Below are 15692 nucleotides of genomic sequence, written 5' to 3'. Positions count from 1 at the left end.
CATTTGAGGGGAAATTCGGTGGAGAGGAGTCCAGGGCATTTTTATTTTTTCTTTCCACTTCTGAACTTTTCAAATTTTCCTTAACAGGCATGCATAACTTTAAAGTGTTTCTTCATGGATTGTTTCCAAGGGAAGAATTAAATTCATTTCTTTGGGTTAAGGCTACGTGATCACTGGAGGCCCTGTCAAACGCATCAACACTGCCGGATGGGGACCAGGTGGCTCACAGGCACTTAAACGCTGACCTTCGCCTGAACCAGGCTTCCCAAGTTCCCATTTGGCCCCCCAGGAGAGATCGGCACAGGGAACAGTTAACTTGTGTTAAAGGACCAAGAGGAGAAACCTTAGGGGATACCCAGAAAGCCTGGGGTGGGGCCCAGAGCAAGGACTGGAGGAGCCCACAGTGAGGGGAGGGGAAGTGGAAGCCTCCACTTCCCAGCCATGCACTTCTATGAAGAGAACCCAGATGCAGGAGGCTAGGAAGCGGGTGAGAGGCATCACTCCCAGAGGAATGAGGTATGGGGTAGAGAAGAGCGGGAGCAGGCCTGGGCTTCTCCCACCACACATGCCGAAGGGCACTTTCCTCTCCCACTGCCACAAGGCCTCAGACACACACACATTAACGTGGAATCCGACCTCAAACATCCCATATCACCTTAGCCATGGAAGCTATTTTCTTTTTCCTTTTTTTCATATAGAGTCTTGCTCTGTTGCCCAGGCTGGAGTGCAGTGGTGCAATCTCGGCTCATCGCAGCCTCCATCTCCCAGTTCAAGCGATTCTCCGGCCTCAACCACCCCAGTAGCTGGGATCACAGGTGCCAGGCTAATTTTTGTATTTTCAGTAGAGATGGGGTTTAGCCATGTTGGCCAAGCTGGTCTCCAACTCCTGATCTCAGGTGATCTACCTGCCTCGCCTCCCCAAGTGCTGGGATTACAGGCGTGAGCTATACCGTGGGAGCTATTGTCTTTTATCCCAAGTGTTGACAGCATCTATAACTGACCTGGCCCTCATCTCGGTTCCTCAAGCTGAAAACTGTCGGTAAGTCCCACGAGCTAACAAAATACCTGGACCTAAAATCCTGAACCGCCTTCCCCAAGAGTTCTGAGGACCTAGAACCCACTGAAAACAGAAGGGAAAATTCTGTGGCTCCGAGGGCTGAGCCTAGGAGGAATGACTCTCAAGAGATCGAACAAGGGAGGGTCGGTCCCAGGTTGGCCTCTCTACCCGCGCTTCTGGAAGGACCTGTAGGATGGCAGACGTTCTCTAGGGCACCCAGCCTTGGGAAACCACAGGATGGAGGGAAGGTTTCTCTGGCGGCTGCCTCTGCCCCAGGACACCTGCGAAGGGAAACGGCGGGGCGGTGGGGGCCACTCACCTTCTCCAGCTTCTCGAAGTGCTCCCGGAGGAACTTCATGGGGCGCTCGGGCTTGGAGATGCAGAGGTGCACGATGCAGTCCTTGAGGACCTGCTGGATTCCGTGCAGCTGCACGTACAGCTCACAGCCCTTCAGGCTCTCGTCCTCCTCTGAGGGGCAGGCGGGCGGGGAGGCCATGGCGAGGGCTGCTGCTTCCTTCCTGTGCAGAAAACAGATCACCGAGGCCTGAGGGCGGCCGGGGCTGCGCGCCGGATAAACGCAGGCGGCGTGAATCAGGCTTCTCCAAGGAGCGGGTAAGAAAGTCACTGATTCCGCATTTGTCAAAGATCTTTTATTCCGCGGGGCCAGGTGAGTTGTTAAACGTAACGACCCCCAGAGCTTTCCCTCTTAACAGACCGGGCAGGGGTGGAGGGGCTCGGACAGAGGCGCACGCGGCTGAGAAGCCCCTTCTGCGGCTCCGAGGATTCCGCGGTGGGAGGAGTAGGGGGGCCCGGCGCCCTGTGGGTCCATCCTGGGGGTTACAGGGCCTCGCCCTCCTCCATCTCCCCTTTCTGGGGGCACTCGTGTGAAATGTGAATGCTGGGGGGGCCCTGCGCGCGCCCTCAGGGGAGGGAGAGAGGAGAGTGAGGCTGTCGATGGGCTGGGCGGGCCTCTTCACAGGAAAAAGCAGAAACGCAGGTAAACAAGGGGAGCCGGGCGGAGGGAACGGGGGGAGACAAATGCGGCGGCCGCGCAGGCGAAGTCACCATGGCCAGGCCCAGCCGCGCCCGCCCCGCACCGCAGAGCGCAGGACCCCAGCCCAGCCGAGCCGCCCCCGGGGAAAGCGGCCTCCACCCCAAGATCCCGCACCCCCAGCCCCAGCCCCGGCCCCTGTGCCGGTGAGGAGCCTCCGGGGACCCCTGACTGGGCGCCCCAGGCCCGGCTCCGCCCCGCGCGCCCCCCACTCCCGGGGAGCCGAACCCTCCTAGATGCCCGCATGCCCGGGGGGCCTCCCAGGCCTGGGGATACCGGCACAGACCCCAGCCCAGCCCCACGTACCTGGATGCGCGGCGCCCGAGGCCAGGAGGCGGCTGTGCGGGTACGCTGGGCGCGGGGACGACGGGCGAGCGAGCGAGCGGGTCCCCGCACTGCAGCGGCGCCGCCCTCCACGCCCGCCCCCGCACCGCGCGCAGCTGCTGCACCCCCGCCCCCCGCCACCCAGGCAGGCCCGCAGCCCGTCTCCCCTCACCACCACCTCCCCGCAGGCCCCCTCAGTCTCGGCCCACCCAGACTCTCCCCTCCCCCGCCGGGCTCCCCGCCCCCGCCCCATCCCCCACCGAAGCAGGTTCTTGCGCAGCACGGCCTGGACCCCCGCTCTTGCAGCCCCTCGCCCCCTCCACTCAGACCCTGAGTCGCCCACTCCAACTGGTGCAGGCCGTGGGGCTGCCAGGTGATGATCTGGGCACCCACACACACACCTTTACGCCCACCGCAGCCGCCTGAGCTGCTCACACCTGGGAGGGTCACATCCCTTTGTCTATAGGACAGCCGTACCCAGCAAGCATGCCTGTTCCCTGGGGTCTCGCTCTCCCTTAAGGGCCAGAAGGGGGTGGCCAGGTGGGCCCAGCACTCCTCCCCCAACTGACTCCCACCGGTTAGGGCCACCAGCTTCACCCCAATGCCAATTGAGAAATCAGGGTCTTCCTAAATTCTTTCCCACCTTCCCTGGGGGTCCAGAGATCACTGAAGCCTAAGAGGAGCCTCTCTTGGTGACATCCTAACTCACAACCACAACCCTGCAGGAAAGGGAATCATCTTTATCCTCCCACCGCACACCTGCCCCATCCTGCCAGGGTGGGGGCAGAAACTCCATCTCCCCTTCCCCAGAGGCTCTAATACCAGGAGAGGGGCAGGCAGTTCAGGCTGTGAAGATGACATCTGCGTCCCTCTCCACATTCACTTGCCCAGCCCGCTGGTCCCCCACTCACCTGCCCCGCTCTCCTGTTCCATGCTCACCTGTCTCCCACTCTCCTGTACACTCCCACTGGACCATCTTATGCTCACCTGTTCCACACTCACCTGTCCAGCTTCCCTATTCCACACTTACCTGCCCTGTGCTCACCTGTTCCCCCACTCACCTATACACACTCACTGTCTCCTACTCAGTCCTCCCATGCCCCCCTGGTCCACACTCACCTGTCCAGCTTCCCTGTTCCATGCTCACCTCTTCCACACCACCTGCCCAGTGCTCACCTGTTCCCCCACTCACCTGCCTGCACAGGTACTACACAGGTCACCAGCCCTGCCCAGCATGCTCCCCAGCAGGGCTGACACTGCCCCAGCCTCTTCCTGCCAGGGTGAATGTAAACCAAGCAGGCCACCCTCGGGGGTCAAACATGAAGTTCCTTGGTCCTCAACCCTCACCCTCAGTACCTACTGGCCCCAGCCCCATTCCAGGCAGGCCTGCATTTGTCCTGAGCCTTTCTCAGGAATCCAGGCCCAGTCTCTGAATCAGAACTCCAACACACAACCCTCTCAGACCCCTGGCTCCCCCAGCCCGGGCCTGCCTGGAGCTGCCACAGACCAGCGGTGCCATCCTGTGCTCCCCGCGGCCCCTCCACTCCCTTCTCCTCCCCTAATTACTTCTGTTCCTCCAGGGCGGCTTGGTGAGAAGGATAGCAAAAAAGGCCCAGGTGTAGTTACCTGACCGAGGTGGTGTCTTGCTTTGGGGGCAGATGCTCCAGGACTGGCTGCTTCTCTCCCGGGCTCTCCTGGGGTTCTCTGGAAACCCCCTAAAAAGACTTCCCCCACACTGTGCCTCTAGCAAGAGTGGAGGCCCCTCTCCAGCTGACCTCACAGGATAGCATTCTGATTCCAAGGCACACACACAAGCTCTCCTTCTGCTGCGATACCTCCCCAGGCAGAGAGCCTCCTCAGCCTGTGTCCTTTAGAGACAAGGACCGCCCAGGTTTGGAGGCTGGCTGCTGGCAGCGTGCACCTGGCCCACCAGACATGCGACCCCGGGCCCCACTGAGCTGAGGTCCTTTCCTCACTGGTACGACAGCAGCCCCCACCGCTTCTCACTTTCACACTTTTCCTGGTCATTCAGGTCCCTGTTCCAGTGGCCCCCAACCCCTGCCCCTCCCCGACCCCACAAGAACTCCCTCTCCAGACTGGGTCTGGTAGCAGTTCGAGGCGTGGCCCCCACCGCCCCAGCCTGCAGACGACCTTCTGCCTGATTCCCAGGCCTCTCCTGCTGCAGCCTTACTGGCTTGAGCCAATGCCAGATGGTTCCCTAGTGTCCTGCTCACTGTCTGATCAGTCCCAGAGGATGAAATCAACACAGAAGTGGGAAGAAACAGGATCCTGGAGAAACGGAGCCACAGCCGTCCTCAAACTAAACCTGAGGCTCTCCCCGTATCTGGACTTCCCAATTCTGTTCATCAATAAATGCCTTCAGCCAGTCACGGTGGCTCCCACCTGTAATCCCAGCACTTTGGGAGGCCGAGGTGGGTGGATCACCTGAGGTCAGGAGTTCGAGACCAGCCTGGCCAACATGGCAAAACCCCATCTCAACTAAAAATACAAAATTAGCCAGGTGTGGTGGCACGTGCCTATTATCCCAGCTACACGGAAAGCTGAGGCAGGAGAGTCACTTGAACTTGGGAGGCAGAGGTTGCAGTGAGCCGAGATCGCACCACTGCACTCCAGCCTGGGCAATGAGAGCAAAACTCCAACTCTAAATAAATAAAATAAATACCTTCTACTGCCTGAGCCAGTTGGCTTTTTGCTTTTCGTTAGTTGCAACTGAGAACATCCAAGTGAATACACCCGAGATCTTACATAATCCCCCTCAACACACACACTGACAACCCGATTAAATGGTCCTGGATTAAGACACAGGGAGGGGTCCGCTGAGCTCAGAGGACCTGTGCTTGGTCATCAAACCATGTGGAACTCAACAGGTGGGTCGCCACAGTGACAAATCCCGGCTGTCACACAGTGGCTAAGCAGCTATGCCCTCTACTGAAAATGGGCAGCTGGCGATTGGGTTATCCATTCAAAAGTCACAGGAAAGTGCCCTCTGCCCATAGGGAAGGACCCACCCTACATGCTTGGCCCTATTATTTTTCCCAGCAAAGTTATTCACATTTCTAAGCCCTGTGGGGTCTTACTTCACCCTAGAATGTGCCTGTAGGATTCATTGTGACCGAATGTACCACAGTGACCATGCTTTGCAAAACTCCAACCAAAGAGCCACATTCTTTATGCTTTTTTTTTTTTTAATCTTTTTGTTGTTATTTTGTGACAGGGTCTCACTCTGTCGCCCAGGCTGGAGTGCAGTGCTGTGACCACAGTTCACTGCAGCCTCAAATTCCTGGGCTCAAGCCATCCTCCCACCTCAGCATCCTGAGTAGCTGGGACCACAAGTGTGCACCACCACACCTGGTATTTAAATTTTTTTTTTTTTTTGGTCGAAATGGGCTCTCACTATGTTGCTCAGGCTGGTCCTGAACTCCTGGCCCCAAACAGTCCTCTCCCCAGCTTCCCAGAGTGCTGGGACTACAGGCATGAGCCACTGCATCCCACCAAAGCCACATTCTTTTCCCAGTCATCACGCACCTCTAAACTCTGTGCTCTGTCAGCTCCAATTCACCCTCCAAGATTCAACCAAAATGTTACTTACGCAGGGAAATTCCCTAAAGCACCAGCACCGCCTCCAGAGGGCCCAGGGTTCCCAGTACTTCTACTTGGTAGCTTTCGTCACAAGTGCAATTGAATAATGATGGGCAAGGCTGCTGGCTCAATTGCTGTCTCCCCTGCTATGTCGAAGCACCAAGCATTCATGGATGGTGTTTGCCTTATTTTTTATTCACTCAGCATGGCAAAGACACAAACGCAGATATTTTCCGGGCTGCAGAAAGGAGACAAAGATTCTTTGTTAAGTTGCTGTGGCCACTGGGGAGGTTGCAGAGCATCATGGTTTGAGATGGGATCTGTAGGTGGGCTTCCTGGGTGCGGCTGCTGAACCTCCCCCAGCGTCCGCGAGCTCTCTGAGCTGAGGATAGAGGAGATACTGCAGGTGATCGTGGCTGATGGGAGAGGCCACTAATCCTCAAATCTGGGTGGACATACGAGGACTCAGGGATGAGATGCTGAGCATGGGGCACTCAGCTCCTAGTAGGAGCCTAGGGACCATGAACAATAATAATTATTATTCTCTGGCTGGGTGCAGTAGCTCACACCTATAATCCCAGCACTGTGGAAGGCCTAGGCAGGCAGATCACCTGAGGTCAGGAGTTTGAAACCAGCCTGGTCAACATGGTGAAACACTGTCTCTACAAAAAATGCAAAAATTAGCCGGGTATGGTGGCATGCCTGTAGTCCCAGCTACTCGGGAGGCTGAGGCAGGATAATCATTTGAACCCAGGAGGCGGAGGTTGTAGTGAACTGAGAGCATGCCACTGCACTCCAGCCTGGGCAACAGGAGTGAAACGCTGTCTCAAAAAAATAAGATAAAATAAAAATAAACAATGTGGCCAGGCATGGTGGCTCATGCCTGCAATCCCAGCACTTTGGGGGCCAAAAGAGGAGAATCACTTGGGCCCAGGAGTTCAAGACCAGTCTGGGCAACATAGCAAGGCCCCGTCTCTACAAAAAAAATACAAAAATTAGCCAGGTATGGTGGCGCACATCTGTAGTCCCACGTATTCAGGAGGCTAAGGTGGCAGGATCACCTGATCCTGGGAGTTCAAGGCTGCAGAGAGCTATGATCGTGCCACTGCATTCCAGGCTGGACAACAGAGTGAAATCTTGCCTCAAAACACACTGCCCCCCCTCCACACACACACACAATGCTCTCTAATATTCAAGATTTGCATTGTTCACTATGTAGGTAAGGGATGCATCATTTCACAGAAAATTTTGCCACAGGACGGGCTCAGTGGCTCACAACTGTAAATCCCAGCACTATGGCAGGCAAAGGAAAGTGGATCACAAGGTCAGGAGTTTAAGACCAGCCTGGCCAAGATGGTGAAACCCCTTCTCTACTAAAAATACAAAAAATTAGCTGGGCATGGTGGCAGGCACATGTAATCCCAGCTACTCGGGTAACTGAGGCAGAGAATTGCTTGAACCCGGGAGGCAGAAGGTACAGTGAGCCAAGATCATTCCACTGCACTCCAGCCTGGGCAACAGAGTAAGACTTCATTTACAAAAAAAAAAAAAAAGTTGGCACAAAACTTCAATAGTCTTCTAGACACATGGCTCCTGAATGTGGTGGGCACTCTCGGATGGCCACAGGGTCCCCACCTCCCAGTGCTCATGCCTTGTGGGGGACCCTCCCATTGAGTGTGTGTGGGTCCTGAGGCTCAGCCCTGCCCAGTGGGATATAGCAGAGGTGAAGAGTGAGCATCACATATGACTTATACTAACATGTGCCTTGCTGCAGGACTCTCTCCCTTGCTGGCTTTGAGGAAGTCAGCTGCTATGTCATGAGCAGCTGTAAAAGGACCCTGTGGTCAGGAGCTGAGGGTGGCATCCAGTCCACATCCAAGGAAGTAAATGCTGGAAACAACCAAGTGCACTTGGGAACGGACCCTTCCTCAGTCAAGCCTCAGATGAGAACACAGCCCCAGCATGGATTGCAGCCTTCAGAGGACCCAGCAGAGCCATGTCTAGACTCCTGACCCACAGACAGCTGGCCCCAGGCCTTCACTAGGGGAAGCTCTCTCTATATATTTATATATAGACACAAACACAAGCATATATATACCTATATACACAGATATGCATACATATATATACATATATATATATATGTATATATATCCTTCTCCACCAGCCTCCTTTTTTATTTTTCACACAGGAGTCTTGCTCTGTCATCCAGGCGGGAGTGCAGTGACACAATCTCAGCTCACTGCAACCTCCACCTCCTGGGTTCAAGCAATTCTCCTGCCTCAGCCTCCCAAGTAGCTGGGACTAAAGGCACACACCACCACTTCTGGCTAATTTTTTGTATTTTTAGTGGAGATGGGGTTTCACCATGTTGTCCAGACTGGTCTCGAACTCCTGACCTCGGACAATCCACCTGCCTCAGACTCCCAAAGTGCTGGGATTACAGGCTTGAGCCACTGCTCTTGGCCTGACCCATTTTTAACTCTAAAAAATGTGTCTTCATTATCCCTTCAAATACCTCCTACTCCCTACTCCCCACTTTTATATTGCCTTCATTGGACATCTATTTTTTTTTTTTTTTTTTTGAGACGGAGTTTCGCTCTTGTTACCCAGGCTGGAGTGCAATGGCGCAATCTCAGCTCACCGCAACCTCCGCCTCCTGGGTTCAAGCAATTCTCCTGCCTCAGCCTCCCAAGTAGCAGGGACTACAGGTGCGAGCCACCATACCCAGCTAATTTTTGTATTTTTAGTAGAGACGGGGTTTCACCTTGTTGACCAGGATGGTCTCGATCTCTTGACCTTGTGATCCACCCGCCTCGGCCCCCCAAAGTGCTGGGATTATTGGCATAAGCCACCGTGCCCGGCCCCTTGGACATCTATTAAACAGATATTAGCATTGCTGCTTCTGCTGTCCATATCCCTGACTTTTTCTCTTACAGCCTTCTTATTCCTGTTTCATTTTGGTAAGACATAGAACTTCATCTCTTTTTTAAGTTTTTTTGTTGTTGTTGTTGTTAAATAAGGTCTCCCTCTGTTGTCCAGGCTAGAATACAGGCATGATCATAGCTCTTGACAACCTCAACTTTCCTGGCTCAAGTGATCCTCCCATCCCAGCCTCCTGAGTAGCTGGGATTACAGGTGCACCCCACCACACCCAGCTAATTTTTTTTTTTTTTTAGATGGAATCTCACTCAGTCACCCAGGCTGGACTGCAGTGGCACAATCTCGGCTCACTGCGGCTCACTGCAACCTCCGCCTCGCAGGTTCAACCTGTTCTCCTGTCAGCCTCCCAAGTAGCTGGGACTACAGGTGCCTGCCACCATGAATGGCTAATTTTTGTATTTTTAGTAGAGAACGGGGTTTCACCTTGTTGGTCAAGCTCTTGACCTCAGGTGACCCACCCACTTGGCCTCCCAAAAGTGCTGAGACTACAGGCATGAGCCACTGTGCCTAGCCCTAACTTTATTTTTTGTAGAGATGGAGATCTCACTGTTTCCCAGGCTAGTCTCAAACTCTTGGACTCAAGCAATCCTTCCACTTTAGCTTCCCAAGTAGCCGGGACTACAGGTGTGAGTCATTGCATCCAGCTAAATTTTTATTTTTATTTTTTGTAGAGACAGGGTGTCACTATGTTGCCCAGGTGGCCTTGAATTCCTGGCCCCAAGTGATTTCCCCATTTCAGCATCCCAAGGCATGTTTCATTTGTTATAACGTGTTGGCTATTGTCCCCGCTTCTGAAATCCAGGTTATAACTATTCGGTCTGACAGTGTGTCTTGGGAAAGCGGAGAGGTCATGACCCCTCTGGGTATTCATGCAGTTGCCACTGCAATCCTGGTACCTAACTGCAGTGGCACCACAAACAAGGCTTCCTCCTAGTGACCCTTTATAATCACGCCATCCCATCCCTAGCCCCTGGAGATCAGTCATCTGTTCTCTCTCTCTGTTATTTTATGGATATCATACAAACAAAATCATAACATACCCCTTTGGGATTGGTTTTCATCTGTATAATCTTTCATAGTTTCGTTCAAGTTGTTGCAGGTAGTAATTGTTTCCATTTCTGAGTAGAATAATTGTCTAATTTACACGTGTGAAGATTTGCCTGCTGTATGCTGCTAATGTAAGTTTGATTCCATTATTGTCAGAGAAGGTATTCTATGCAAGTTTTTTTGTTTTTTGGGTTTTTTTTTTTTTTTTTTTTGAGACAGAGTTTTGGTCTTGTTCCCCAGGCTGCAGTGCAATGACGCAATCTCGGCTCACTGCAACCTCTGCCTCCTGGGTTCCAGCAATTCTCCTGGCTTAGCCTCTCAAGTAGCTGGAATTATAGGTGCCTGACACCATGCCCAGCTAATTTTTTTTGTATTTTTAGTAGAGAGGGGGTTTCACCATGTTGGCCAGGCTGGTGTTGAACTCCTGACCTCAGGTGATCCGCTCACCTCGGCCTCCCAAAGTGCTGGGACTACAGGTGTGACCCACTGGACCCGGCCCTCTGCACAAGTCTTTTACATTTGCTAAGGTCTGCCTTATGGCCCAGGATATGGTCTATCTTGGTCTATGTTCTGAAGACGCTAGAAAAGAATGTGAATTCTGCGGTTGTTGAGTGTTATGTTCTGTAAACATCAATTATATCCTGTTGCTTGATGGTGTTGCTCAGCTACACCTCGATGACTATCTGCCTTGTCATTTTACCAACTGCTGTCGTCATCAACTACAACAGCAGGCTTGTCTCATTCTCCTTTCAGCTCTATCAGTTTTTGCTATATGCATGTTGAAGGTCCGTTGTTTGCTGTGTGCACATTTGGGATTGCTTTATCCTCCCAATGGGTTCTTTTATCATGTAATGGCCCTCTTTTACTGGAGGAAAAAGGAATTTCAACAGCCACTCCTGCTTTTTAAAATTAATGTTTACATGATACACTTTTGCCATCCTTTTACTTTTGATCTATGTTGCAATGTTTGAAGTGAGCTTTAGCATATAATAGATATCATATCATTAGGTTGGGTTTTATCCATTTCGCCAACCTCTGTCTTCTAATGGGTATGTTTAGGCCATTTACGTTTAGTGATATATTAAGCCTTACACCTGCCATGTAATCATCTGTGTTTGTTCTCTCATATTTTACTGTGGGATACTAGAATGTTTTTCAGAATTCCACTTTATGATGTTTTTGAGGATATCATTATTACATATGCAATTCATCAGTCTATCGGCATCCATGATTTACCACCTCAAGTAAGTGTAGAAACCTTACTTCCACTTAAGTCCCTTACCCTTCTCTCTGTTAAATACGTGGTTGTAGATATTTCCTCCGCATACATCAAGCACTATATCAGTGTTGTAATTTTTGCTTCAACCATCAAATATGATTAAAGAAACTCATTAGGTGAAAGATGGTCAGTGACATTTACTTCTATTTTTATCCATTCCATTGTTTTCAACTTTCTGGAGGCCCCAGTCCTCTTCTGTTAAAATTATCTCTCTGTTTACAGGGTATCCTTTAGGCATTCCTTAAAGGTAGGTCTCCTAGCAATACATTCTATTAGTGTGCCTGTCTGATAATATCTCTACTCCTCCTCCATTCCTGAAGGATAGTTTTGCTGGGTAGAGGACTCACAGTCAACAGCTCTTTCCCTTTTACAGTTGAACAATGGTGTGTCACTTCCTTCTGGCCTTTTGTGGTTTTGGTTCAGAAATTTGCCTTCATTCAAATTGGCGTTTTTCTCTGGAAGTTAGTATTTTTCCTCCCTCTGTCTTTAGTTTTCAGAAGTTTAATTGTGATATGTCTTAGTATGGGTTTTTGGAGGGCTTATCCTACAAAGGCTTGTTCAGCTTCTGGAATATGTGGGTTTATGTTTTTCATTGAAATTGAGGAGTTTTCAGCCATTATTTCTTCAGCAATGTTAGCCCTGCACTTTTCCTCTTCTTGTTCTGGGACACTGATGAATCAAATTATTGTGCCACAGATCTCTGAGACTCTGCTCATTTTTTTCTCAATCTACTTTCTCTCTGTTGGTCAGATCAAGAAAATTCTACTGCTCTATCTTCAAGTTCCCCGATGATCCTGTTAACTCCATTCCATCACTGTGTCTGTCCAGCAGAAGATATAACATTATTTTATTCTATTTCTTCAGATCTATGATTTCCACTTGGTTTTTGTTTTTTTATAACTTCTATTTCTTTGCTGAAATTTTCTTTTCTTTTTTTTTTTTTTTTTTTTTACTTGTTTTTATTACTGTAGTTTCTTTTTTTTTGAGACAGAGTCTTGCTCCGTCACCCAGGCTGGAGTGCAGTGGCACAATCTTGGCTCACTATAACTTCTACCTCCCAAGTTCAAGCAATTTTCGTACTTCAGCCTCCCTGAGTAGCTATGATTACAGGCACCCACCACCACGCTTGGCTAATTTTTGTATTTTTAGTAAAGGGGTTTGCCATGTTTCCCAGGCTGGTTTTGAAATCCTGACCTCAGGTAATCTGCCCGCCTCAACCTCCCAAAGGGCTGGGATTATAGGCGTGAGCCACTGCACCCAGCTTGGTTCTTATGACTGCTTTAAAATTCTTGGCAGATGATTCCAACATGTGACTCACCTTGGAATTCACATCAGTTACCTTACTATCTTCAGGTTGTGGCTTTCCTGGTTCTTTGTATGACAAGTGATTTCCAGATGTATCCTGGACATTTGGGTTACGATGTCTGGAGACTCCTGATCCTACTTTAATCTATTTTAGCAGGCAGTTGCTCTGTTCAGGTTCAGGGTGTAGATTTCAGCCTATTTTTGTGGCCTGTCATTTCAACAGTTTTGTCTTCGGAGCCCTGGCACTGCCCTCCTGGTCTGCTTTATTCTTCTGGCTCTCCTGGGGCTGCTGCTCATTTCCCATTGGTGCCACCTGTAGGGGTGAAACGTACCTCCCTGGGCTGCCTGGCATCACTGGGCCACCTTTTGCTGCAGAGGAGGAAGAACATGCTCATTCTGGGTCTCTCTGTTCTACGAGGAGGAAGGCTACATTTCATACTCCTCTGACACTACTGGTGTGGTACAGACTCCACTGGAAACCCAGGTCCTAGGCACAGGTTACTGGGCCAGCAGCAGCTTTAAAATCATCCCTGAGAGCAGATTGTGGCATGGAGGTGGTAGCTACCCCCTAGACACTGTTCCTGAGAGTAGAGTGTGGCATGGAGGTGGTAGCTACCCTCAAGAAACTGTCCATGAGAGCAGATTGTGTCATGGAGGAGGTAGCTACCCTCTAGAAACCCTCCCTGAGAGCAGATTGTGGCATGGAGGTGGTAGCTACCCTCTAGAAACCATCCCTGAGAGCTGATTGTGACGTGGAGGTGGTAGCTACCCTCTAGAAACTGTACCTGAGAGCAGACTGTGGCATGAAGGAGGTAGCTACCCTCTAGAAACCCTCACTGAGAGCAGATTGTGGTGTGGAAGAGGTAGCTACCCTCTAGAAACTGTCTCTGAGAGCAGATTGTAGCATGGTAGAGGTAGCTACCCTCTAGAAACTGTCCCTGAGAGCAGATTGTGGTGTGGAGGCGGTAGCTACCCTCTGGAAACCATCCCAGAAAGTAGACTGTAGCACGGAGGAGGTGGTAGCTACCCTCTGGAAACCATCCCTGAGAGCAGATTGCAGCATGTTGGAGGTAGCTACCCTCTAGAAATTGTCCCTGAGAGCAGACTGTGGTGTGGAGAAGGTGGTAGTGGTAGTTACATTCTAGAATCTGTCCCTGAGGGTAGATTATGGCATGGAGGTGGTAGCTACCCTCTAGAAACTGTCCCTGAGAGCAGATTGTGGCATGGAGGAGGTAGCTACCCTCCAGGTCTCTGTGGGGCGTCCCCTTCCCAGGGCTTGGCCAGAGAGAGGAGGCTTTCCCTGGAAAATTTTTGTCTGCAACTGTTGGTGGTTATGGGCTGCAGGCTTCCCTGGGGACTAGTGTAGGAACACATGAGACAAAGAAAACCTGGGGCACCCACCACATTAGCTGTTCCTCCAGTCCAGAGGTCTCTAGCCAGTCTGTCTTACTGACAACTCTCAAGGTCCTTTCCTTGTTGCCTGCTGAATTATGTGCAGGGTATTTTGTTGTATTTCAACAGGAAGAACAAGGAAAAGTGAAGTCCCACCATCATAATTTAAGCACTTATAATTTCTTCTCTTCAGCACTCCCACAGCCTTCCAAGGGCTCCCAACCAATCTGTTCCACAGAAGCCAAAGGGGTCCTTCAAAACTACAGGCCTGATCTTGCCAATGCTCCCACCTTGAAATCCTCAGTCCCTCATGTTTTAGGACAAAGGCCCCCATGGCCTGGCCCCATCCACCTGCTCACTCCCTGCCTGCTCCCGTGAGAGTGTCAGCCTCCCTCCCTGTTTGCTACCTGGGGCTGCCATAACAAAGCGCCCCAGGCTGGGTAGCTGAATGAGAGACACTGATTTCTCAACATCAAGGTGTCAGCAGGGCCGGCTCCCCGAGGCCCCTCTTCATGGTCATACTTCATTCCCCCTGTATGCAAGTCTATCTCCAAAATGTCCCTTTACAAGGACAGCAGTCATATTGGATTAGCACCCAACCTAATGACTTCATCTTACCTTGATCACATCTACAAAGACCTTATCTCCAAATAGGGTCACATCCTGAAGTATGGATTGTGTCCTCACCCAAATCTCATCTTGAACTGTAGCTCCCACAATTCCCACATGCTGTGGAAAGGACCCAATGGGAGGTAACTGAATAATGGGGGTGACTCTTTCCTGTGCTGTTCTCACGATAGTGAATAAGTCTCACAAGATCTGATCATTTTATAAGGGGGAGTTTCCCTGCACGAGCTCTCACTCTCTCTTTGCCAGGTGCATCCATATAAGACGTGATTTGCTCCTTCTTGCCTTCCACCATGATTGTGAGGCCTTCCCAGCTATGTGGAACTGAGAGTCCACATGGACCTTTTCCTGTATAAATTACCCAGTCTTGGGTATGTCTTTATTAGCAGCATGAGAGCAGACTAATACAATGTTTACTCACTCTTCATATCTTACCTCTGCTATCATTTGTTCAGGGAAGCCTCACAAGTCTAGTTCAACATCCCTTGACATTCATTCTCTCAGGACCACCACAAGTTGAACACAATGGAGAGATATTAATTTATCTCTCCATTAATGGGTATCTCATCCTGCAAGACCCTAAGATCTGGGAGAGCAGGAACTGTGGCCTGTTTCTACATCATTGTCATCATGTCCCATGTGTTGCAGATAGTGCCTGGTCAAACAAATGCCTGTTGGAGGAAACAATGAATAAAGGTTACTGAATGCTACATAATGACATTTAAGAAATACTGATGAATGCCACCATTTCACAACACAAACATCAACAACGAAAAAGAAGGTCAGGGCTGGGCACAGTGGCTCACACCTGCAATCCCAGCACTTTGAGAGGCCGAGGCAGGCAGATCACCTGAGGTCAGGAGTTCAAGACCAGCCTGACCAACATGGAGAAACCCCGTCTCTAATAAAAATACAAAATTAGCTGGGCATGGTGGTGCATGCCTGTAATCCCAGATACTTGGGAGGCTGAGGCAGGAGAATCACTTGAACCTGAGAGGTGGAGGTTGCAGTGAGCTGAGATCACACCATTGCACTCCAGCCTGGGCAACAGGAGCGAAACTCCATCT

At 51.0% G+C, this 15692-nt stretch overlaps 2 protein-coding genes across 3 annotated transcripts in view; one reads left to right on the top strand and one right to left on the bottom strand.

Annotated features, from left to right (window-relative positions):
* PRKAR1B (protein kinase cAMP-dependent type I regulatory subunit beta) overlaps positions 1-15692 on the bottom strand; it is a 165997-nt gene that overhangs the window by 148297 nt on the left and 2008 nt on the right. Inside the window, exons 1-2 of one of the 2 annotated variants that reach the window (XM_017508271.2) lie at positions 2415-2553; positions 1377-1575 (exon numbers count right to left, since the gene is read on the bottom strand). In XM_017508271.2, the coding sequence (XP_017363760.1) occupies positions 1377-1553 (177 nt within the window). In that variant the 5' untranslated portion in view covers positions 1554-1575; positions 2415-2553. Of the gene's footprint in view, positions 1-1376; positions 1576-2414; positions 2554-15692 lie in introns of those variants that run through there. The other variant, XM_017508272.1, reaches the window with a different exon arrangement.
* Positions 1600-15692, top strand: part of DNAAF5 (dynein axonemal assembly factor 5) — a 70870-nt gene continuing 56777 nt past the window's right edge. Inside the window, exon 1 of the mRNA XM_017508270.2 lies at positions 1600-1724. The gene's annotated coding sequence lies outside the window, so the exon portion shown is untranslated. The remainder of the gene's footprint in view (positions 1725-15692) is intronic.

The sequence above is a fragment of the Cebus imitator genome, unplaced genomic scaffold (genome assembly GCF_001604975.1).
Source record: "Cebus imitator isolate Cc_AM_T3 unplaced genomic scaffold, Cebus_imitator-1.0 Scaffold388, whole genome shotgun sequence".
NCBI classification, from domain to species: Eukaryota; Metazoa; Chordata; class Mammalia; order Primates; family Cebidae; genus Cebus; species Cebus imitator.
The sequence above is the reverse complement of the archived record's forward strand: the minus strand, read 5'-3'. Positions and strand labels throughout refer to the sequence as shown.